Here is a 26,254-nt window from a genome sequence, read left to right on the forward strand (position 1 = left end):
AAGCGGCAAAAATGTCCAGGAAAAGTGTTGGGTTTTGGCGATTTTCATTTTAAAAAATAGGTAAAGGACTTCTTTTTTTCGGATATTTTGCAAAAAAAAAAAACCACCCTCAACAACTTTTGTGTCCCAATTTTCACTTTTTGAAAAAAGTTTTAATCATAGAGTCAGATTGAAGCATCATTGTTACCAGGCAATATGAACTTCCCTTTGGACACCAATTCTCAATCCTCTTCTACTGAAAAAATAATAATACAGGTGTTTTGTATTTAAATGTTATTTGGATATGAGCAGACCCCCTTTCAAGTAGACCAGGGGTGGCTACCCTGTAACTATCCAAATATTGCTGGACTAAAACTCCCATCAGCCACTATGGTCAGTGGCAAGGGATGATGGGAGTTGGAGGCCCACAAATTAGCCAAGCTTTGTTCAAGAAAAGCCAGACTTTTGCAAAATAAAGCTAACTGTACTCATTTGTAATTTGCCTTTCGTTCCTAAGAGTAGAGCCAATTGTGATAACATTTGGAAACATTATTTTATTGCTCTGTATTAATGTTTTATGTCTCACATTTGTGTCTTGCTCCTGTCGCATATGCCGTACTTCAGTTTCCCCCAAAGCAGGTACTATCCAGATTATTTGGACTACAGCTCCCATCAGCCCCTGCCACTATGGCCAGGGGTAAGTTACATTGGGAGTTGTGGTTCTGCAACATCTGGAGGGCACAAGGTTGGAGAAGGCTATCCTGTGAAATTATATTGTTATAATCTTATTTTTATTGATTTTGTTGTGACAGTTAAAAAACCAGGAAATAAATGGATATCAATCAGTTTTGGGAGACATTGGCATGGCTAATTCTATCATATACCATACAGGTTTTAGAACACTTTACTGGCCTTACTGAAGTTGAGCCAATCACACCCACAGGACATCTCAATTGCTGGCCTAGATTTAATGCACACACAACTTGTTGGCATCTGTCTGTCTTAAGAGGCAATGGAGTGTGCCTCTGGAGGTGAAGTCAAACTGCTGCGTTAGCAGCATCAAAGTGACCTCCCCAGGGCGCAAGTATGTATGGAGGTCCTGGACTGCCCAGACAACAAAACTCCCCTCTCGGCCTTGCTGATGTGGTCAAAGGAAAGCAGAGCAATACGTTTGGCACCAGCTTGGCTGCAGGAGTTCCTGGAAGGAGGCGTACAAGGTGCCATCCAACCATCTTAGGGACTCAACTCTGGATTTGTGTAGGGTTTACTCCTTAACCATTTTTTCTCCCAAAGATGTCCCACAAGGCAGTGGAGGTTTAGGAGTTTACCTTCTCCTAGATGGGCTACCTCCCCGGGTCGACAAGCCCCGTCTGCTCACACAAACATAATTTAGCACCACCAATGAAGAGCCTATGAAACAAGCCAACAAGCCCTGCTGCCCTATGTGATTTCCATAATATGGTGTTAATGCAGTCTAATTTTTCATTAAAAATTGGCCAGTGACAGAGGTCCTTTTCAGCAGCCTGGCTTGTGATTTATGTGATATGGCTCTGGCTTAGACAAATATGCTGACATTGGAAGTGTGGGGATTGGTTAAGTGATCTGCTGAGGCCGCCAGCAATTTTAAAGTGTGGGGAGGGAGTTAAATGGGAACCTCTGCCTTTAGGCACATGCTCTAAAGATCTCAGTGCCTGGCTTCAGGAAGTCAGAGAGCAGGAAGGGTGGAGAAGGTGAGGCTCATCTATATGGAGCGGCACAGATTCTAGATAGATGATGCCGCCAGGCTAGAGTGGAGATCAATGGTCCGATTCAGTAAATGTCAGCTCCATAGGTTTAAAACAGAAGGGAACGTCCAAATTCTTGGATCGAAAAAGCAAAAGGTTATGTTGAAATTGGTCTCTGAAGGTACCTTAAGCTAACTAGGCCTTTATTGCTTAGCACCCACTGTAATCCTCTTTCTGTTTGTTGGGGGAAACGTCTCAGAATGGTAGAGAAATGTATCAATAATAATCTTTTTAACAAAATTAAATCCCATAAATGACTTGAATAGCTGCAGACACTGTTTGCCAGCCCAATGGCTGAAAACAAAGGAAGCAAAAGAAATAATAATAAGACTGTGTTACACCCCAACCCCCTTCTCTGCTATCGGAAGGCAGGTGTGTTACATGATAGCGAATGCACCATCTCCAACAGGCAAAGAACAGGAAGGAATGTGTAATTGAGGTCACCACAAGACAGAGGCAGCATGTTATTGCTGCTTCTCTATACGGGCCTTCAAATGGTAGAGATAATGTCATCGAAATGCACAATGGCGCTTTCAACGGCATGGCAGTGATAAAACCAGGAGACACAAGTGAAAATATAATAAATAAATCGGGCAGACTGTTTATTTCCCCGGAGAAAGATGGTGATTAAGGTGTCTGCCTTCTGCCCTAGCAATAAAAATGTGAGCAATTTTCCTCCCTTGAAGAGTTGTTCCTGGCTTTGCCTGTTTGACACAGAGTCTTCGTTTACAGCCATGACACTCATCCTTTTCATCTGTTTGCTCTAGTAGAAGAACTGAAATAATTTTAGAGGTGAAAGGAAGGTGGAGGGACACATTGCATACCACAAAGGATTTTTAGGCTACCTGCAATCCTATATACCAGGGGTCAGCAACCTTTTTTCAGCCATGGGCCAGTCTACTGTCCCTCAGACCATGTGGTGGGCCGGACTTTTTGTGGGGGGGGGGGAATGAACAAATTCCTATGCCCCACAAATAACCCAGGGATGCATTTTAAATAACAGCACACATTCTACTCATGTAATAACACCAGGCAGGCCCTACAAATAACCCAGAGATGCATTTTAAATAAAAGGACACATTCTACTCATGTAAAAACACGCTGATTCCTGGACGGTCCGTGGGCCAGATTTAGAAGGCAACTGGGCCAGATCTGGCCCCCGGGCCTTAGGTTGCCTACTCCTGCTATATACAGACACTAGGGAGATAGCCCCATTTAACACACTGAGACTTGCGTCTTAGTAGACATATGAGATTGTGCTCTTAAATTCCATGCAGCACAAGTTGATGCAGGCTTACTCAGAAGTAAGTGCCACTATGTACAGAGGCTTTGCACGTGTGCACACAAGATACACAAGAGATGACATTCTTGTGTAGAACCAGATGGTGGTCTGTGTCTGCCAAAAAAAAAAACCAGAGCAAAGGCCCATCTGGTCCAATAGCAAACCAGATTAGATTGTCACTAACTTCAGAATGCCTTATGGGGTTCATGAATGAATGAATGAAATAATAGCCCATTCCTGTTGCTTGCCCTCTTAGCAGGTGGAATTCAGGATGTCTCTGAACCTGGAGGTTGTATAGAGTCTTCATAGCCAGAGACAGATTCCTTCTCCTTGTCTCTGGCATTTGTGTAATCCCCTTCCCAGCCCTCCAATCTGGTAGTCCTCATCACAACTTGTGCCTGCGAATTCCACAAATAGTTACAGGAAGAAACCCTTTCCATGGTCAGTGCTAAATCTTCCCCATCAGTGATAATGAATGACACAGAATTCTAGTATTAAATGAAATAAACTCTCCCTCTATCCTCTCTAGGCCCTTGGCTGCCTCTTCCCTGATCTTTTCCCAGCTGTTAAGATGTGCTACAATTCAGTTAAATGCAGAGGTGAAACATGCAATTGTACGGCTATGTCTGTCTGTGCAAATAAAAAGCTTGAAATATATTATGTCACCTACATTTCTGTTCTTGCTGCTATTCTACAATGATTCCCTGCCCTTTCTAGACCCCCACCTCCCCACAACAAGAACATTTCTGGTATTTCTGGCTAAAGGCCTCTGCCTCACTTACCCCCATTCAAGGCCAGCCTGAGGTCCAGCTCTTAGGGCCTTCTGGTGGTTCCCTCACTGTGATTGCAGAATAAATGCCTGGAAGGGATCTGCATCAACCTTTGTTCCAGGAAAGATGCCATTTGGTGGCTCTAGGTATGTTTGTCCATAATTCTACCCAACCAAGTACATATGTACCTGCAAGTGCATCCAAAGAAGTGGACTTATGTATCCCATAATAAATTTGCTAGGTACTACAAAAGACTGCCGTGAAAATGCCTCTCCTTTTCCCCCAGCCACCAAATCACAAAGCCCAGAAAGAAAATCAACACCTCTTCAAAGTACTGCATGTTTTATTTATTTAAATAAATTATAATTTATTACTCTTATCATCAATGGGAGTTAATTATCTTGCACAAGCCCCTCGATTTTTTTCAGATCCTTTAATTCTGAGCGAAGCATGAGTCAAAGAGAAAGGAAAAGTCAAAAGGATAAAGAATGCTAATAGGCATGTTCAAACAGTCAAAGAAAGACATAGGAATTATATTGATATTTATTATTACTATTGTTGGCATCCGTCTGATTGATTTATGAAATAAGCAGCATTAGATAGGGAGTATCCAAACCACAAGTTAGAAATGCTAGTCATATTCACAGATACCATAAGGCAAGAAATTCTGGCTTCCTTGTGAAAGGCAGTTCTGCTCCTCTGCCTGAACAACACACAAACCAAAATCCCAAGATCACACATTTTTCCTGAGCATGCTTGTTGACTTACCTATATGAGGGTGGGTGGGGTGAGGGGGATTTTAAAATGTTTTTGCTTAGCTTGCTTAACCAAATGAAGCTTGGTTTACTTGCTTGCAGCTGAAGACAAATTAGGCTGATTATACTGGAAAGGGCACACAGTATATCTAAGAATTAAAAGCATGACTGGGTATTTAGGATAAAGGAAATGAATAGCCCACATTATCCTCAGACTTTGTACAATTAAGTGCCCCAAGGCTTTACGCTATTAATTTTAAAGGAAACGTCCAAATATTTTTAGCACTGGTCACAAAACACTTTTCATTTCCAGCCTTGGGCTGGCTTATGTACATATTGTGTACATGCAAAATTATTCACTTGAGGATGGGGGAATGTTATATAGTTCTGTGACTTGCCGCCTTGCTTTTATGTGAACAAATGGTCCATTTTTTATTAACAGATGTTTCTTTTGTGCGCACATCACACATTCCCCAATTCATTTTCTTTCCTTTGAGATATTGTCTGGTATGCACATTTTTATATGCTAATATTAAACACGTGGTATTTGCCACAGCAATTGGTATATAAAACAGGAAAGCACCACAGCTTCAAAAGTCTTTTGAAAAGGTTGAGATTAGTGCACTGAGTCCGTGCTAGCCTGAAACTGCCTATTATAAACATATATAAATACTAAACTATAAAAGCTTGAGATCTCTACATGGTTAGAGTATAGTACTGAGAAACTAGTGCATATTTGCACTTGAGAGGGTAGCACACATACATACATCTGCCACAGGATTCTTGTGGTGGGGTGCTGGTGATGTGAAAAACCTCAAAGGACTTGACTGATACTGAAACTGATGCAACAATAAAGCCTTACTCTGCTTTGACCACTTCTCTACATTTTTCTGGGTTCCTAAAGAATGTTACAATCTGCACACTGCAACAGAAGATCAAAAACAGGATAACAATTTGGCATGCATAACAATTCAGTTTTTGCTCTACTTTGGGGGGAAGGGAGATATTATTGCCATATTATGCACCTATTTTAATTAATGGGCATATTTTTTCCATGATGTATTCAAATAGCATAAAATGATTAATATCCTGGAAGACAAGATAAAGCAATCATGCTAATTACAAAAGCAGTATAATGCAGTGGATAGAGTGTAGTGTTTGCATATTCAAGGGCCATGTTCAAATCCCCACCCAAGCCACAAATCACATGATAGCCTCTGCTCAGACCCTCTCACAAGGTTATTTGAAAGATATGTTAGTCAAACACGACTCATGGCGCACTCTCCAAAAGTGCTACAAGGATGATTAAAAAAAATACTGTACTCAACGACAAAATTCAGACTTCTGACATAAATTCCAAGTGAATAAAATTAAGTGCATACACATATTAATGTTTGCAAACTGTGTTACAGATGTTTAAAAGCAATATAAATGGAGTCAGATCAGAATTAAGCGATTCAACATCTTGCTCCATACTTTGGTAGTTTTGTCTACTTTATTGCTTCAATATTTTATTACATTTATAATAGTTTTGCATAATTCCATAAATCTTCACCCAAATTTCAGAGACAACAGTGGACAACAATTTATGTTGACACACTACATAAGCTGCTTGCCACGTTGAAGCTCTTAGCAATAAAATTCAGCTGTAAAGAGTATTCTTACTAACCCCTTTGTACTCCTTGGGGATTTTTTAAAATGAGAAACATTTTCATAATAGCATAGATATTACTCTGTATTAAGGGTCTTTATTTTATATTGCAGAAAATTATTAACCAGACGCCACATGTTTTATCTATGTAGGCAGTACATTAAGATAATTTGCAGAAAGCTAACAATTCCTAAAAGAAAGTAGCACACACCACCTAGAGCAATATAACCCCCCGCTCTTTTTTAAAAGGAATGTTGGATTTGTTGGAAACCTGTAGCTTGTCTTACAGTAAAAAGCCAGGGAAAGTGATTCAAACCTTTGTCTGCACTGCAGGTTCATAATTAAGCAATGCAGACATAGCACCTTACAGCTAAACAAGAGCTGCAGTCTTTTGTTCGCAAAACTAGCTACCCTGTAACTGCCAAAGATGAGCTGAGCCTGTAACCAAAGAAAATGTATTGGCTGGGAGTCAGATCTACAGCTCTTGCCAGCACGATAGCACAAATCCTGACTTAACACTGGCATAACAATGCACATTATTCTGACCTCACAGATAGACTGGTACAAGTGATTTGGCCAGGAGAACAATAAAGTCACCGGCCTCACCTTTTTATCAATCCATATTACAGCTGGCCACCTACAAACACTGGGCCCCAAGATTTTATCAGCTCACTTATGGTGTGAGCATCTCTTCCATCCCAACCTTAGCAGCATCAGGGCAGCCTTCCTAGAAAGCAGTCATAAATGTGATCAACAGCTTGTGCTTTTGTAACATACTGTTACAAAAGTCGTGTGTCTGCCCCTCTCTCTGCCGAACAACAGCAAGAGACTATGGGGTCCCAGGCATCCCCACCGGGTTTGTATTCCTTTGCAGAATGGAAGACACAGCAGAGACTGTCGTGGCTTTAAGAATTATGGTTTATTCACCCATTTACACCATGGAGGGAGTCCAGGTCTTGCAGCATGGTCCTTTCAATACCAAATGTTATGTACTGAGTTGAATAGGATCCAAACTGCAGCAGTCTGATTGGTCCTAGAACAATAGGATTCAGAATGCAGCAGTCTGATTGGTCCTAGAACAATGCAGCAGTATGATTGGTTGGCAGGAACCACCCAATCATGCTCCAGATAGAAGTGAATCCACGACCTGATTGGCTTACAGTAGAATTCCGGAATTAGCCAATCATGTGCAGCCCATTGTGTAAATAATGTATATAAAGCAGATACTTTGAGGGGACTTTCATTCATTCCTCCTCACCACCATGAGCTGAATAAAGAGCATGAAATCACTTTGCGACTCTGAGTATATTTCACTGGCGACGAGGATGGGATCCCGCTGAGCTGACTGCCACACACAGCACCGCAGCACCGCCACCTGCCGCACCGCTGCCTCGCACCGTGTATCCAGGCTTCAGCTCCGGGACACAAGGAACTCAGAATGGCAACCGACAGCAGCTTCTCGCCGTTCAACCCAGCATCTGGAGACTGGGAAGCGTACGCCTCCCGTTTCACCTTCCTCCTAGAAGCCAAAGGGGTCACCGAGGAAGAAGACGCCAAGAAGAGGGCAATATTCTTCAGCGTCTGCGGAGAGGAGACGTTTGAAATCGCCCGGGCTCTCCTTGCGCCGGAAGACGTTGCTACTGTTCCATACAAAACAATAATGGAACAGCTGAAGGGGCACTTTTCGCCACAGCCCTCAGTGGTGGCTCGTCGAAATGCCTTCTACGCAAAGCGGCAAGCCCCTGGGGAAACCATAACTGGGTTTGTGACCTCTCTCCGCCAAGCTGCCCGGTTCTGCAACTTCTCAGAGCTGGAGAACATGCTTCGTGACCGCCTCGTCGGTGGCCTGAAGGATGAGAAGCTGCAACGACGCCTCTACGCTAAGAAGGACCTAACGTTCCAGGTCGCTCTGGAGGAGGCCCTGGCAACGGAAGCTGCCGAGAGGTCGACGCAAGAGGCACGGCCGAGCCAGCCGTCCCAACAGAGGGTCCACCATGAAGACCTCACCGACGACTCAGGATCTGACAAGGAGGAGGTGCACCGAGTACAGCAGCGCACTCAAGCAGCCCACATACCACAGCTGCCTCGACGAGAAGGAGGGAACTGCGCAAGCTGCGGGGAAAGTCACGAGAGGAGGACCTGCCGTTTCCGCAACGCAGAGTGCAGGCAGTGCAGAAAATTGGGACACATCGCCCGGGTGTGTCGAGCTCGGCCCGCCCGACGCCAGGCATCAGATGACCTATCCAAGAGCCCCAGGTCCCGGGGCCCAACGCACCAAGGCAACTCGACGGAGCTCACGGACTTCCAGGTATACCAGTTGCCCCACCCCAACGTAGAGAAAATTTATGTAGAGGTACAGATAGAGGGGGCCCCATGCCGCATGGAGCTTGACACGGGTTCAACTCTATCCATAATCTCGGCAAGGACCTTAAGGAAACTGTGTCCTACTGGGGGTCCCAAACTCAGGCCGGCCCCATTCACCCTCCGGGACTTCCAGAAACGTAAGGTCCCCACAATGGGGGTGGGGACCTTCAGGGTGCAATACCGAGGGCGGACGCGGCAACTGGACTTGCTTGTGGTCAAGGGCCCCTACATTAGCTTACTGGGATTGGCATGGTTTGGACCACTGGGGCTAGCCGTCACCGGGGTGAACCACACAAGCTTACAAGTGGACGTGGACGCCATATGCAAGGAATTTCCGGGGGTTTTCGATGGGAAATTGGGACAGTATACGGGCCCCCCCATTGCTCTACAGCTTGACCCCGCAGTACGACCAGTCAGGCTCAAGGCCCGCCGGGTCCCGTTCGCTCTGAAACCCCGTATAGACGAGGAATTGGACCGACTCGTGGAGCAAGGAGTGCTGGAGCCGGTGCCTAATGCCCCCTGGGAAACCCCAATCGTCACACCCGTCAAGCCTAATGGTTCGGTCCGCATCTGCGCAGACTACAAATGTACCATAAACAAGGCCCTCACGGCCCATGCATACCCAGTGCCAGTGGTCAGCCATGTCCTTGCTACCCTGGCTGGGTCGAAAATTTTTGGCAAGCTGGACTTGGCCCAAGCATATCAACAGCTGCCAGTAGATGAGGCCACAGCAGAGGCACAGACGATTGTGACGCACAGAGGAGCGTTCAGGGTAAAGCGGCTGCAATTTGGTGTCAGCGTGGCACCAGGCATATTCCAGAATCTAATGGACTCTCTCCTTAAAGGGATTCCTGGTGTCACCCCCTTCTTCGATGATGTGTTGATTGCCGGGCCCACACCAGAGGAGTTTGAGGACCGCCTCCGCACCGTTCTGCACCGTTTCCAGACGGCGGGTCTCAAGGTGAAGCGGGAAAAATGTCTACTAGGAGTGCCTCAGGTGGACTTTCTGGGATTTATGGTGGACGCAGAAGGGGTCCACCCAACTGGGGACAAGGTACGGGCCATTTGTGATGCCCCAGCGCCCAAGAACAAGACTGAACTTCAGGCCTTCTTGGGACTATTGAACTTTTACCATTCCTTCCTTCCCCACAAGGCGGCGGTAGCGGAGCCCCTACACAGACTCCTGGACAAGCGGGCCCCTTGGGTGTGGGGCCAGCGCCAGGAGGCCGCATTCCAGGCAGTCAAGGACTTGCTGGTCTCAAACTCGATCTTGGCACACTTCGACGAGAGGCTGCCAGTGGTGCTAGCATGCGACGCCTCGCCCTATGGCATTGGCGCTGTCCTGGGACACCAACTCCCGGATGGAAGAGAGGTACCGGTGGCATACTTTTCCCAGACACTCAACGCAACCGAGCGGAACTACTCGCAAATCGACAAGGAGGGTCTGGCAATCGTGAAGGGAGTAAAAAAATTCCATGATTTCTTGTACGGGCGGCCCTTCACCGTGGTGACTGACCACAAGCCGTTGCTTGGCTTGTTTGCCCCCGAAAAGCAGACCCCCCAAGTGCTGTCTCCTCGCGTCCTCAGGTGGTCAATTTTCCTTGCCAGCTACCAGTATGCACTGATTCACCGCCCTGGGAAGGCGATGGGCCATGCGGACGCCCTCAGCAGGCTACCACTACCGGAAACAGGCCCTGACCCAGCATCTGCACAAGAAGTTATGAGCCTGGAGCTGCTTCCTGACCGCCCCATTCAGGCACAAGAAGTGGCACACCATTCCAAGAAAGATAGGGTCATCTCCCGGGTCCTGGACTGGGTGTGGAGGGGATGGCCCAGCAGCAGCCCTGGGCCAGAATTCGCCAGCTACACAACCCGCAAACATGAACTGTCGGCCCACAAGGGGTGCCTGTTATGGGGAAGCAGGGTCGTTGTTCCCCAGCCCCTCCGCAAAAGGGTCCTCACAGCCCTACACGAGACACATCCAGGGGTAGTAAGAATGAAGGCCCTTGCCAGGAGTTATGTGTGGTGGCCGGGGATCGACGGAGAGATAGAGGCCTGGGTCAAACACTGCCAGGCCTGCCAAGAATCCCGCTCAGATCCCCCAAGGGCCCCAGTCCAGTCCTGGGAGTCCGCCCGAGCACCATGGTCACGCCTGCATGTGGACTTCGCTGGCCCCTTTCAGGGGAAAACATTCTTCATCGTGGTGGACTCCTACACCAAATGGCTGGAAGTCGCACTGGTACCGTCCACTTCTACGTCCGCAGCCATCCGAGTACTACGCAGGCTGTTTGCAACCCACGGGCTCCCTGACACTCTCGTCTCAGACAACGGGACTGCATTTACGTCAGGAGAATTCCAAACCTTCACAGCGCAGAACGCCATCCGCCACATCCGTTCGGCGCCATTCCATCCTGCCACCAATGGCCAAGCAGAACGCATGGTGCGGACCACCAAGGACACCCTTCGCCGCATGACGCAAGGGGATTGGGAGTACCGCCTTGCCACATTCCTTCTAGCACAGCACAGCACCCCCAGCTCAACGACTGGCCGGAGCCCCGCTGAACTACTAATGGGTCGGCGCCTTGCAATCAGATTGGACCGCCTTCACCCCGATAGAGCTCAGGATGAGGTAGTGGTGGGGGAAGGCAGGAACCCCCGGACCTTCGAGGCCCAGGACCCAGTGTACGCAAAGAATTTTGGGGCGGGCCCTGCATGGGTACCCGCCACAGTCACCAGGGTCACTGGCCCCGTGTCGTACGAGGTGCTAACAGATGGGGGGCAATGCTGGCGCCGCCACTGCGACCAGATACGGCGACGATTCCCGGGAGAAAACCAGGAGGAGGAGGACAGGTCAGGGAACAGTGGGGCAGGGAGGCCCATAGAGCAGCAGGGGCAAGCAGGAGAGGCAGAATCAGTAAATACAGAGGGGACCCGTGAGGCCGAAAGGACACCGGAACCAGAACCACGACTGAGCGAGCCGGTTGCGCCAGACCAAACAGCCCTATCACAGCCAGCATCCTTGGAACACGAGCCAGAACCTGAACCCCGGGCCAGGGAACACCCCAGGCCGCAACGCACACGTCGGCCGCCGGCGTACCTTGAGGACTATGAATGCGACCTCCCGGGCAGGACTGGAACTTAGAGGGGAGGGGTGTTATGTACTGAGTTGAATAGGATCCAAACTGCAGCAGTCTGATTGGTCCTAGAACAATAGGATTCAGAATGCAGCAGTCTGATTGGTCCTAGAACAATGCAGCAGTATGATTGGTTGGCAGGAACCACCCAATCATGCTCCAGATAGAAGTGAATCCACGACCTGATTGGCTTACAGTAGAATTCCGGAATTAGCCAATCATGTGCAGCCCATTGTGTAAATAATGTATATAAAGCAGATACTTTGAGGGGACTTTCATTCATTCCTCCTCCCCACCATGAGCTGAATAAAGAGCATGAAATCACTTTGCGACTCTGAGTATATTTCACCAAACTAACACAATCTATAATTAAAATAAAGTCAGTGTGTCTGAAGGACTGGACAGAAGTTGTCTGCAGCTGAGAAGGTCCCCATGAACTAGACAGCACCTTCAAGAGACTTGGGGGCATAATTCAGAGGATACCATGGCTAAATTTTGTAGTATCTCTAGTTCAGCAATCTAATCTCATATGCACTAGAGGTTTGAGACAAAGGTACTCTGCCCATACTTTTCTGTCCTGGGCATGTAGATGAATACCAGAGGCATACTTCACTTTCTGGAAGCAACACCAATATGCATCCTCCTTTAGGTTTAAAGTGGTACTAGATGCCTAGCATATATAAACCCAAACAGTTCTACCTGGTGTTGGAGAGGGTGTCCTACTAAAGGGACATACTGACACATGTGGTGAGAGTGTCCAAAAACAAAAGTTCTGGGGAATTGTTTTCATAGAGATGTCTTTGATTGCGAGGCAGACAGTACCCACGACCCCAGGGCTGGCTCTGCTTAAACTGTATAGTCAGGATATGCCACAAATTGGAAACAAAGAACTCATAACACATATGTTAACCAGGGCAAGAACGACCATTGCCAGGACATGGAAATCATTGCAATTGTTGACCATGGACCTGTGGTTAGTGCAGTCTGGCAGGTAGCATTACTGGGGAAACTGACGTGGAAATGTAAGATAGCAAGAGGCCTGGGGAATATGATTAACTTTTATCCAGTCTGGGGCAATTTTATAGATTATACAAACAGGGAGGCATATGGTAGAACGATGCCTATGGTCTACATCTACAGCACAGTTTGACGTGCATGAAGTAAACATTTTAATTTAATTTTTTCTCCTTCCCTCTTGCCTTTCTATAAACCTTGCAGACCAGCACTGCTGCTGATACAATATATCTTTTTAGTTGTGGACAATAGTCTAAGTGATAGAGGTTATTATGTATCATTTTGTGTTTGTTAAGATTGTCAAAGTGTATATGCTAAAATCATCAGTTTTGTGGAGTATTCAGAGATGCTTGTCTGATTGTGTGTAGTTGTTTTATCTTTGTTTTAAATATGTATTTTTAATGCATACTTCTTGAGGCTTCGGCCATTTGAAAGTTTTGCCAAATACTCTCCACATGGTTTAGACTAAGCATTATTATCCACATAATGGCAGATATGCAGAAAGCATATGACCGAAAAGTTACTGTCTCTTATCCCTAAGAGTTTTGTTTTATAAGATAAGATAAGATAAGATAAGATAAGATAAATTTATTGTCATTGTCCGTATATACACAGTATACACAACAACGAAAATCAAACACCCCCCCAAAGACCGGGTTCACATACACATTTACACGTATCTCCAACACTCTCATCCTATTCAGACATAATCTATAAAACATAACATAATCCAGAATATAACATAACCTATTTAAGGCATAACATAACCTAAACCTATCTCATTCCTTCCTACTCCCTGCTTGCTATTTCTTGCAACTGGCCCTGAGATCATTATTTAGTGCAATCAGAGCTCTTGGATAGAAACTATTCAGAAGGCGTGTGGTTCGTGTTTTCATTGTCCTATATCTTCTGCCCGAAGGCAACAGTTCAAAGAAGTTGTGAGCAGGATGGGTGGGATCTCTCAGGATATTGTGTGACTTCTGCAAAGTGCGAGACGTGAAGATCTCATCCAGGGTTGGTAGTTGGAGCCCAATAACATTCTGGGCAATTTTAATTATTCTCTGTAAAGCTTTTTTATCCGTTTCGGAGCTGCTCCCATACCACGATAATACACTATAGGTTAAGACACTCTCGATGGTACTGTGATAATAGGACAGAAGTAGGTGCTGAGATAGATTCAATCCCCTGAGCATTCTCAGGAAATACAACCTCCCCTGCACCTTCCTCACAACCATATTAATATTTGCAGTCCATGAGAGGTCCTCAGAGATATAAATGCCCAGGTATTTAAAACTACCAACCCTCTCCACCTCCTCGCCATTTATGTACAATGGTAAAAGTACACTTTTCTTTCTCCTAAAGTCAATTATGAGTTCTTTGGTTTTTTTGGTGTTAAGGTTTTTTTGGTGTTATCTTAGCAGAGCAAACAATGCCGTGTAAATCAGGAAGATCTTTTTCCATTGACTGGACTCCAGCCAGTTAGTGACTTGTCAGTCAAACGCAGGAAGCTTGTGGGAGACAGAAAGATGGATTTCATATGCAGAGAGTTCTGAGCACCTCCACAGGGAGCCTTTCCAGTCACAGCAAGGTTCCAAATGTGTTTTTATGCTCACCATGCTAATGGCTTCAGAAAGATTCCATGTTCCACTGAAGGCTGCATTTACCTTGATTCCAGAAATAGCATCCATATCTTCAGGAGGAAAGGACATTTAAAACTGAGACCAACATTTCAAAATTGGACATGAAGCATGTTTCACAGCAGTAAATTCCTGCAGTAATATCAAGACAAATCAGGATTCACATCCTCAGGGAATTGGAATGGTTTTTAAAATTACCAAAATATGTACCCTATCATTTATGGATGATACTTTTCCCTTTCAAGTCCTACAAAGAGCAGCAAGCTCCATGTCTCATGGATCTGTCCTGATTACAGGAGAAGAGGGCAGGCATGGCCTTTCCTAAAACTAGTGGATCAGTTCATTCCAATCAAAGAAGCAAGTACAGTGGTACCCTGGGTTACAGACGCTTCAGGTTACAGACGCTTCAGGTTACAGACTCCGCTAACCCAGAAATAGTACCTCAGGTTAAGAACTTTGCTTCAGGATGAGAACAGAAATTGCACAGCGACGGCAGCAGGAGGCCCCATTAGCTAAAGTGGTACCTCAGGTTAAGAACAGTTTCAGGTTAAGAGCGGACCTCTGGAATGAATTAAGTTCTTAACCCGAAGTACCACTGTATTCCTTACCAGGGAAGAGGCAAAGAGCACCAGTTTTGTATGTCATCCAGTTCTCACCTGACAGCAGGGAGGGACTCTTATGCCAGTCTGACAAGTGTGTGCTCATACAGTGATTAGACTACAAGTCTTCAAATAAATGCATTTTGGGCAATAAGTAGACAAAGCATACTTAAACATACTTAATGTTCAAATACGTTTGGTCTTAACAACTATTAAAAACAAAACAAATAAACAAAAAACCTATTATGCCACATCAAGACAAGAGCAACAATTACCCGGGATCTTAAAATCACGATATACAACTTGTTATCTGGGTAGAAAAGAGTGTAATTTATTTTAAAGAACATCACAACCAAACAGCATGTACTATTTTTTAGGGGGAATTAAAATACAGGAGGTTCACTCTAACCTATATTTATACTACTGCACAAAGCCACACATGAATAGCTGTGCAGAGATGGAAAAGCTTGAGTGTGAAGTGAATAAATTGAAACTAAATTTAGCTTCTCTGCAACAAAAGTTTCAAAATTCCTGCTGTGTACTCATGAAGTTTAAAAGACACAAGCTCTTTGAAACTCCTTGTGGTTTAATCTATTCACTGAGTAATCAGTAATAGTTTAATGTATTCAAACTCTCCCTGTGTAAATGGATTTTAAAAGAAAATTAATCACAACCAGAATAAATCTACATTTCAACATACTATATATTTCCCTACTATATATATACATACTATATATACTTGCTACTATATGTACATACCATATAGTTCCCCATTTAAACCTAAAGTGGCTGCAAACCACTGTTGTATCGTTATTTTAGGAAAATTGATATTTTCTCAAAAATTTATAGTAAATGACACTGAGAATTTTATTGACAGGCAGTCTATAAATACCTAGAATATTTTTTTTTAAATCCGCAATTCATTAAAATTTAAATGACAAGGAAATCCTTTCTTTACCACAAAAACAAACAGTAAGGAGAACTAGTGCTAATTTCCTGCTATGATTTTAATCTGAAAACCTAGTATTTATGTGGAGAGAGAGAGAGACAGAGAGAGACAGAGAGTCTTATTAGAGTGTCTAAAGCAGGTGCTTCCTGCTGAAAGAGGGAGGGATAAATAAAATAAATCTAATTTTCAAAGTTTATAACCTAGGGGTGATATTCTGTCACTTCTGTTGCCATCTGCACTAAAACTTAGTTGAATTAGAACTGTACTGCATTTAATACTACAGAGTGTGTGTCCAAGTGTTTGCATTCTTGCACAAATGAAATGTGTTAATGGCAGCCTTCCGGCAAAGCAAATGCTTAGTCTGTGCCCTTCAAAGGGTTTGTGAGTGATCCTTACCCTGCTGTCTTCATCCTTAATTGGCCTCCACTGTGGGGAGCAATTAAAAATAAATGGTAGCTTGCTGAGCCGCTGGGAGGGATGTTCTGCAGTTCTGATCATGAGCAGCCCTTCATAGGTCCAGCATCAACGCCTGAGATGGGCAAAGAGAGAAATAAAATCAAACTGAACTACTGCGTAAATACATTTGGTGGAAAAAGCTACCACTCACATCAGGGTAGTTGTTTAAAAGCTGAAATTAGATTGACTTTAAAAGCGATGTACAGAATATTTGCCTAATGAACTGAAACTAAGCCTACGGATATGTAACTGAAGCAACTGCATGCAGTATTCTGTAAAGCATGGTGCTTACTGATTGTGCTAAATAAACAGAATGATGAAAGCACTAGAGATGTGTTATATGGAAATTAATGGTTATTTAAATATGACGTATCAAGGCATGACTCCTCTTGCCTAAGTATCAAATAGCTAACATACTATTGTAGTTAACAGCACGGGCCTAAAACCCAGAGTTCTCCCTACCCCAACAATTCAGATTTCAAGCTCATCACTTAACTTTAAAGGATGGCCTTAAAAGAAGCCACCCTCATCACTCCCCATATCTGTAATATGGGGATAATTCTGACGCACATTAGACGATCTCATAAGAACTGAAATAACAAATAAAATGACTGAAGATTTAGTCTTTATATCATGTTTTCCCCTTTCATATTCCCTTTTGTCTGAAGTGGCTAAACAAGACTGAGCACTTTCAGAAGGGCTGTGTTTTATGCAGCTTTTTCAGTCATTCTATTGTTACGTCATCAGAAATTGACCAGGTACAGAAGGAAATGAGAATAGGGCAACATAGAGTCCCTTCCCATTCTTCTTTGGCTTGGCATCTATGGAAGAATTGTCTATAATATATATCACATCTGAGTCTTTTTTTAAAATAGCCCCGCCATCCCCTGATGTTCATCTCAAATTATGCAACATTTCTAAGCATCATTCCAATTACAGGTGCAAGCAACAGCAGGAGTGCAGAATTATCCAGCGATTATCCCATAAAACCTTTGTTCAAATAAAAATGTTTAAATACTCCTAAGAGATGGCATGGTGAGACCTCATGGGGTTTCTTTCAGAAAGGAGCTCAAAGCTAAAACACCATGGAGAAATCCTTGTTCTGTACCCTTCCAGATTCCACTTCCCATGTTGACAGAAATCAGAGTAGGGCATCAACCTCTAACCTGAAGGAAAGGGGTAGTAGTGTCATAAGGCTGAATATGCTTTTAGGGTATTACAGAGTAAGCATAGAAGTTAGCGGTTTTGGAATCAATGAATCCCATACAAAGCAGACACCTGTGTAGGTGAAACTATAACCTGATTAATCCAAAGCATTAATGCAAAGCATTATAAGCCTAAACTATAGAAGCGTAAGTGATTGGCAGTTGACCTCTGGAGACAGGCTTTGCACTTTAAGGTACCTTATTTTTTCCAAAAGCTCATTCTCATTTCCTTAAAATTCTGCATAAATTAACACACTGCGCAAATTCATTAAGTAAACTCCTACATGGCACACCAGAGCAGCACCATCTAGTGGCAGATTTTGAGAAACCAAAGGGATTCTCTGGAGTTTAAACCAGGGTTTCCGAAACTTGAGTCTCCAGCTGTTGTTGTTGGGTGGGGGGGGGTTTGGACTACAATTCCCATCATCCCTCACCACTGGCCCCGCTAGCTGGGGACGATGGGAGTCGTAGTCCAAAAACAGCTGGAGAACCAAGTTCGGAAAACTGGTCTGAACCAAAAAAAAAAAAAAGGGAGGGAAGAAGCCCCTCGAAGCGATGGTGAACAAGAGAATAACATGGCGAGGTGTGTGTTTGAAGTGTGCGTGAGATTTTCCCCATTCGCACGTTATCCACGAGACCCTTTAACACGCGTCTTCTGACTACACTTGAGAGTTATAAAGTAAGGAAGCGACTCCCCACAGCTTTCCCTTCCCTCTGAAACTCTTCATGGAGGGGCGGGAGAGCAGGGCGCCTTGACCGTCGCCCGCGCTTCCTCGACGGCGCCATTTTGTGACCCTGCGAAGGAAGGGACCGGCTGGTTGCGTCTTCGTCGTTTTTATTTTATTGCCTTTTTCTCCCTTTGCTTAATATATTGGCAGCGGGCAGAAGAGGAGGAGGAGGAGGGTGGGAAGGGGAGGGGAAAAGCTTCGTCCACTTCCCTCAAAGCTTCCCCGTAAGGTGCAAGGTGACCGCAGCGGGTGCGCCTGAGGGCGAGCGGGCGGGCGAGCGAGTCCTTCCCTCGTTCCCTTCAGCGGCACGCGACGCCTCACTCTCGCGCTCGCGAGGGAAAGCCGTGCGCCTCAACCCTCCCTGCGCGGCCTTTTTTTTAAAAATCCCGTCCCCTCCCGAGGCGGATCCGCGGAGCCACCGCCCCTCAGGCCGCGCGTCTTTCGCCGCCTTGAGTTCGCTCGCTCCACGCGGTCGCCTCTTAGAGCGTGTGAGTGTGTGGGCGGGAAGGTGGGGAAAAGGGCGGGAAAGGAGGGCGGCGGCGGGCCGGAGTCCGAAGGCTTGCGGTCGGGCCTACAAAAGAGCGTGAGGGGGGGTGGGGTGTGTGGCATGCACGCACTGAGGGGAGGGAAAAACGGGGTTTCTGAGGGGGGCGGCGGGAAGTGGCTTGGGGGTCGCGGTGCTGGTGTGTGGGGCGGGAGGGGAGGTCATTCAGAAGTGCGGCTTCCCCGGTTCTCTTAGCGGTTCAGCGGCGGTTGTTTAGACTCGGGACCGCGCAATTTCCGCAGGTCTGCAAAGCGGCTGTGGGGGCTTCTTCTTTCTCGCTTTCCTACTGAAGGGGCTGCAGGCCCTAAAGTACCTCAAAAGAAAGGGATGGGCAGCTAGGGTTAAATCAGTTGCTATCTTTACACACAATATATTATACACGTCTTTGCTGTCGTGGCCTGAGGAAGACAAGTTTCTGTGGCAGGGCCCTTCCATCTTTTTTTAATTAAATTTGAACGTCCTTTGGAAGCGGGTTTTTTTTTTTGGAAAAAATATTTTAATTTTATGTCTCTCTAGATTTGGCAAGTAGGTGAGCATAAGCGTCAAGTGAATCTAATATTTTTTTTAAAAAAGGAGAGTTGTAGGTGATAAAACATATGCCTGTCTCTAGAAAAATATAACTTTTTTTTAATTAAAAAAAAAAAGCACTTTGTTCCATTAGTCCATGATGGTACGGAAAGTGCAAAAGAATAAAGAGCAGCCGGTTTGCTTGTTGCCAGAAATAGGGATGGAAGCTGAAAGGGCACAACAACCATCCAGCAGTCTAGATCGCTCTCGGAAAGATGAGAGCAGCTGCAAGGAAAAGTCATTTTCTTTGTCGGCTAGTAACTTAAGCAACCCGATTGTTCTTGGTTCTGAAGTACAGTTAAGGGAGAAGCAGCAGCAGAGCAAGGAATTTGTCTCTAAAAGAAGGAGGGGGCAAAGTACTAGGGAAAGGAATGCAACCGGAGCAGACTGTAATTATGATGTGGGCATAAAATTAAAAGGGGAAATGGCTTTGGTGGAGAGACGTAATTCAAAGAAGGCTGTCCAGAGTATGACGGATCAGCCGAATGATTCTTCTTCTAGAGTTTGTTTGCAAAGTAAATTGGCATCATGGGTTAGAAAGAAAAGAGAGAGATCCTTGCTGGGAATGGAATCTCATGACAAAGATACAACACCGGGGAAAAATAGTCTGAGTTCCTTGTTGGAACCTGAACGAAAAATCCAAAGTCGCTTGAAGAATGCAAGGAGCTTGAGGAAAAAGCACAGCTGTTCCTTCCTAAAACCAGCTCTTTGCTTAATGGGAAAGGATAGGAGTTCTGTAACAGGGCTAGAATCTCAGGAAGTAACTAGGGAACTGCAGAAAAGCGAGAGCTGTTCTGAACCGGGACCACACCAGAAAACATGGAACATGAGGAAGAAGACTAAATTGGTTTGGCAAGAGCAAAAAGCTTTTAGGAACCCGGAGAAAAGTCAAAGAACAAATAGGGGGTGCTTGTCTTTTAAGTTAAAGCCTGATATACAGAGCGTAAGCCCGAGAACTTTGGGAGAAAGTGAGGAGAATTCTTCTGTTGCAGGGAATCTAGAAAAATTACATGTAGGTGCAGAAGTTCCAAAACAAAATAGCAAATGCCTATTGAAGTGTGTGGCAAATCTAGAAGAGAATGGAAGGTATAGGAACACTGCAGAAAAAAGAAAGCATAAAATGGTAACCCGAGCGTCTTTGAAATCAGTGGTGTGTGAAAATGATGATAAGAACCTGAGCTGGACACCAGAGAAGTCTGTTTCAGAGGTTCCTGGGTGTAGACAAGTGATCTTTGAGGAGAAAATGATGGATTGTGGACCCACAGAGGATCTACTGATAACCAGAGTACATGGTAGGATTAAGAAACAGAGAGATGGAAAGGATGAAATTGTGACTTCAACTGAACTTAAAAAAAAGACCAGAACATCTAGTAAGGATGCTTATTCCCTCTTTTTCTTTGTATTTGTATGTTATGTTTTTTCACCATAACTTCCCCTCCAGCCTTTATTTTCTTACAGCCTGAAAATCTTAATTCCTTTTCAAATTTAATATAAAAACTAAATCACAGGTCTTTATATTTACACTAGGATACTGTTAACTAGGAAATCTTTAAGCTAGAAACCATTGTACAGTAATTTTATTGGGACACTTCACAAAACAAGCTTCTTGCTGGAGGAGACAAGAGGCTGAAATTCCATCCCTGACTAGGGAGCACTCTTTCTGTTTACAGTTTGCATGAAGCCATTAAATTGCTCCTTTTGATTCATATTTAGATTCACTTTTGACTAACGAAAATGTAAGGCACCACAGTTTTAGCCTATACAGTGGTACCTCGGGTTACAGACTCCGCTAACGCAGAAATAGTACCTCCGGTTAAGAACTTTGCTTCAGGATGAGAACAGAAATTGCGCGGCGGCGGAAGGCCCCATTAGCTAAAGTGGTACCTCAGGTTAAGAAGAGTTTCAGGTTAAGAACGGACCTCCAGAACGAATTAAGTTCTTAACCCGAGGTACCAATGCACTTAAACTTAAGCTATGGGAAAAACTTAATATGCTTGTTAACAGACGCTAACTAGGGATATCACCAAATGTGGCCAAGTTTGAATTTACAATTTCACAAAACTTTCCTTCTTTGGGTATGTTGCCTATATTATGTGTGTGTATGTATATATGTGCACATTCTACTTTGTGTAATTTTCTTCATGTATTGCATTGAATTTCCAATATTGTGATTTTTTTTTTTGCCATTCTGGAAATGCTTGCAAATATATTTTAGCAATTTTAAAAACTTTTTTTAAAAAAACAACCAAGTATTTTATATAGCAAGTAGCTAAATACATAACTCAGTCAGTAGAGCATGAAACTCTTAATCTGAGGGTCATGGGTTCAAGCCCCATGTTGGGTGAAAGATTCCTTTATTGCAGGGGATTGGACTAGATGTCCCTTGTGGTCCCTTCCAACTCTACAATTCTGTAATTCTTATATTCTGTATTTCTAATTCTGTTACTCTAATTGCTGTACTAATGAATGCCAGCCATAGTGGATGAGAACTATGCTTTATATTTTTAAGCCGTTAGATATGCTAGTCGTTACTACACTTGCATTTTATAAAGGCATTTTTATAAAATACATATTTATTACAGATATGCTTCGGCAAAGTCCAACCTTGTATATTAGAATGCTTTCAACATTAGATTAATTATTATCCCCTTTTTTAACTCAGGAGAGCAAGTCCATGAACTTTCAAGCATACAGCATGGAAAAGTTCGCAAGACTTGTCTGAGTACTTCTCAAGATTGCAATATACAAAATCTGCTAGAGCAATCTGCAAGCCTTCCAGTATCTAAATCGGATGAGACTGAAAGCAAAGATCCTGTCATCCCTTGTTTTGGAGCGGATACTTCCTTGTTTCCTGTTACAAATGCCAATTCACAGCTTTTGGACATAACAGTAGCTGAAAATGTGGAAACAAATGCACTGGTAGTGCAGCAAAATGAAGAATGCAAATGGTTTTCTAGGCATAATACTTTGCCATATACAGTAGAAAGGACTACTATTCCAGTAGTGAGATTGCTTGACTGTCGTTACATTAAGGCACTCTTGACACCTACAGATTTTGAGACCACCCAAAGCTGTAAGGTTCACTCTGGATCTCTGCATGTTGCACTTGATCAGTGTAAGGTTTTGTTCTCTAGCGGGGGTATGGGACAGAACGATTTGAGTTGCAGCCCTAATATAGTACAAGCTGGGCAATCATTTCCAGAAAAAAGCACATTGGTTGAAAAAGAGATGTGCCAAAATACTAAGAACTCCTCAAGATGTCAAAATAGAAAGCGATCCAGGGAAAGTAAAATGTGTTTAGATTTCAAAAAGTTAAACAAAGGGGTTAAAGTGCTTGAGGATCTGGAAAAAACAGACCAGGAAGCTTTCACAAGTGTGAATATACACAGTGAATGTGGATTACAAATGGAGAGTAAAACTGCCGTAAGAAGTTCAACGATTTTGGAAAACCCAGTCTACAATGAAACAACTTTATTGTCTTCACTTGGTCATACAGCTGATTTTGTTCTTGAGCAGGCTGTTCAAAAACCTCAAAATAAACGTGCCAAATTATCTTGCGGTACAGAGATGAGCAAAGCACACTTTATCACATGCAGTGCCATTGGTTTTGAGAAATCAGAGATTCTTGAAAAGGAAAATGAGTTAAGCATAATAGAACCACAAATTTGCTGTAGTAATAAATTGGTTGATAATTCTATAAGGGAGACATTAGTCAGTCAAAAAATTACCAACCACAGCAATAATGTTGCTGGCTGTATGAAAAGAGAAAAAAGAACCGTCAAAGAAAACACAATATATAAAGTTAGAAAGAAATTGAAGCTACAAAGCTGTCAAAGAGCAGTACCAATTTCTGGTAAAAATGTTTGGCCCCGTGAATCGTGTGCTAGAACATACTTGTGGTTTGGTAAAAATCATGCATCCGACTCAAAAAGAGAATTTTTAAGAGTTTCTGATTCAGTAATTCTCTCTGGCCAGGCAGAGCTACATAAGCCATTGGCTTGTACTGTCAAAGCTTCTGCATATAAGTTAATGGATCATAAAACGCAACTTCCCAATGAAAACCCAACCTCAGAATCTGTAGTTCATATATGCAAGGCTCACTCAGCTACTGCTAATGACAACAGAATTTCCTCTATGGGTATGGAGGAGAGACCTAAACATTGCACATCTTCTAGCACTAAAAATGTAAAGAAATCAAAAAGAGCTTTAAATTCATCAGCAAAGGAGGCTAAAAATAAAGGAAGTATAGCAGAGAGAAATAGTTCTATAGATACCCATAATGGTGTTTGTTCTGACAGTGGAAAACATAGGAAGACCTCAGTTCTCAAACAAGAACCACTAATCAAAGGGAACCTATCAAATTTCAAAATTCCTTTACTGAAGGATAAAAATGAATCCAGAAAAAAAGAATATACTAGATTGTCAAGAAGAGATGTTTGCAGTCCTTTGGACATCCTAGATTCTACTGTGTCAGTGAAGAAAGCCAGAGCTAAAGAGACCTTGTCCAATGTGCATTCTAGACATCAGTTCAAGTCAAAAGAAGTTAATGGAATTACTGTCCTAGAAGAAAATGCAGACCAATTTGACAAGGTTCTTGAAAGCCTTTATAAAGAGACAAGTGTTCATAATGAAGGTGTGAAGACTTCCCATGAGAGAGAATTGGAATTAGCAGATTTGAAAGATAATCCTGACACTTTGAGTACTGGTTATATGGAGATTCAAAACCACAACCCTTCTGCAGTATTGGAAGTGCCAACTAATGATGAAAGTAATTACAGCAATAACTTTGCACAGGACAAAGCTAACTTCTCTGCAGAGGTTGTTAAGGCTTATGAAGATGATGTTCTTGTGATTGATGTAATTCAGGATGACCCTGATCTGTTTGGAGAAACCAAGGAAGAAGACAAAGGGCATTGTACCCAAACCAACTTGAATGTCAGCATTTCCATAAAGGAAGAAATGGAAGTAGAACCGGAACCCCCTCAGCTTCCACAGAAGAGACATATGGATTGCTGTCCAAGGTAAGCATATCCTCTGGAAATAATTTATATAGTAAGTGTTTTGAGTTATTAGATGCTTGTGCTTTAGCTAGGTAAAGGTAAAGGGACCCCTGACCATTAGGTCCAGTCATGGCCGACTCGGGGGTTGTGGCGCTCATCTCGCTTTATTGGCTGAGGGGGCCAGCATACAGCTTCCGGGTCATGTGGCCAGCATGACTAAGCCGCTTCTGGCGAACCAGAGCAGCGCACGGAAACGCCGTTTACCTTCCCGCCGGAGCGGTACCTATTTATCTACTTGCACTTTGACGTGCTTTCGAACTGCTAGGTTGGCAGGAGCAGGGACCGAGCAACGGGAGCTCACCCCATCGCGGGGATTTGAAGTGCCAACCTTCTGATTGGCAAGTCCTAGGCTCTGTGGTTTAACCCACAGTGCCACCCACATCCCTCGTGCTTTAGCTAACCTTAAACAATTTAGTGACTTTGAGGTTAGACAGTTACTAAAAAATGTGATTTGCTTCTACTAAGTATATTATGTAGGATTTACAGTAATAGTTTGGGATTTACAGTGAGAATTGAGGATTAGCAATAATGGATTGTTCTGCTTTTTATTTTTATTATTTTAACCCAGTGATAAAAGTAAAAAGTAAGACTATAAGAGTAACAATTGAAAGTGAAGTTTAAAACACATCTATGCTGGTGAGAGGCAGTATAAAATGGTCTTTTGCAATTGACAGTAGAACTAAATAGCCTCTTCGAATTATCTTAATATTTTTCATTTGAAGATTGTTCTTTGTAGTACCATAGCATTTAGAAATACTTTTCTATTCAGCTGCAGTAAACCATTCTAGCTAAAGCTTACTTAGCTTAATTTCATTTGCTAGGTATTCAGTAGTTAGATTTGTGGTTAGCCAAAGATGAATATGCTTGCTTGACATAGTTAATAGAATGTATCATTTATATCATTTAATCATGTCTATCAATAGAATACAACCAAGGCAGAATGGCAAATAATTTAAGCCATCTACTGCATACATAATATGTGGTGTGGGAAGTAGTGAATAGTTCAGCCTACCATCAATACTCCCAAATGTAATAATCCTACATTTGCTTTTCCTGTATTGTGAAGCATCTTTATGAAGTTGTGATCCCTTTGGAGGGATGTGTTTAGAATACATAACAGCTTTACGACTGGTAACTTGCCACACTAGGCAGGTGAAAGCCTTTAAAAGCAAATCTTTTATACGTCTTTCGTGAATCCTAACTATGCTAAATTCTCCAGCTTTAAATCTGCACATGTTGTAATGCCTAAGGCTCAGAAAAGAATCTTCAATTGACTAAGAATACTTTAAAAGACAGAATCATTTCTAACAATAATAAAACAAGAAAACACAAAACAACAATAAATGATTCTATAATAAATTACCCAGTTAAGTGGGCATATTTCTTTCGTAGCTAAACAAAGTCAGTACAAACTAACGGTTCTAGCTTTTGCATGCAGGTCTCCATGTTCAAATTTGAATGGCAAGATTTTACTGCCCTTAGCTTTAAGGCACAGTTTGTGATTCTTTTAGACACATCTAAAATTTTATTTTCTGTTTTAAAATACCACTATTGTTACACCTGTAGGATGAAGAGTCAATTCTAATCTGATACCCAAATGCCAGAACCTATTATTAAATTATCATAAATGAAAACTCAGCCTGGTTAATAAAACAGCTTTCTTTGGTAAGGCACTACTTGTTGAACTGAGCTGAGAGGTGGAAGACTATATTGTATATACAGTGGTACCTCGGGTTAAGAACTTAATTCATTCTGGAGGTCTGTTCTTAACCTGAA

The 26,254-nt window shown here is 43.4% G+C and overlaps 1 protein-coding gene and 1 long non-coding RNA gene across 3 annotated transcripts in view; one reads left to right on the forward strand and one right to left on the reverse strand.

Annotated features, from left to right (window-relative positions):
- Positions 1-542: 542 nt before the first annotated feature.
- Positions 543-18,204, reverse strand: LOC310745588. Of its 2 annotated transcripts, XR_014540189.1 has the most exons (5): positions 17,483-18,204; positions 16,315-16,447; positions 14,398-14,502; positions 4,223-6,948; positions 543-2,538 (listed from the first exon to the last, which is right to left on the reverse strand). It is a non-coding gene; the product is annotated as an uncharacterized lncRNA (long non-coding RNA). The 2 variants fall into 2 exon arrangements; XR_014540190.1 differs by lacking the exons at positions 543-2,538; positions 4,223-6,948 and having other exon boundaries at positions 14,142-14,502.
- A 67-nt stretch (positions 18,205-18,271) lies between these two features.
- TOPAZ1 (testis and ovary specific TOPAZ 1) overlaps positions 18,272-26,254 on the forward strand; it is a 37,656-nt gene continuing 29,673 nt past the window's right edge. The window contains exons 1-2 of the mRNA XM_083577543.1: positions 18,272-20,788; positions 22,081-24,439. Coding sequence (XP_083433669.1) covers positions 19,516-20,788; positions 22,081-24,439 — 3,632 coding nt within the window. The 5' untranslated portion in view covers positions 18,272-19,515. The remainder of the gene's footprint in view (positions 20,789-22,080; positions 24,440-26,254) is intronic.

This window comes from Podarcis filfolensis, assembly GCF_964270895.1.
Source record: "Podarcis filfolensis genome assembly, chromosome: 12".
Classification (NCBI taxonomy): Eukaryota; Metazoa; Chordata; class Lepidosauria; order Squamata; family Lacertidae; genus Podarcis; species Podarcis filfolensis.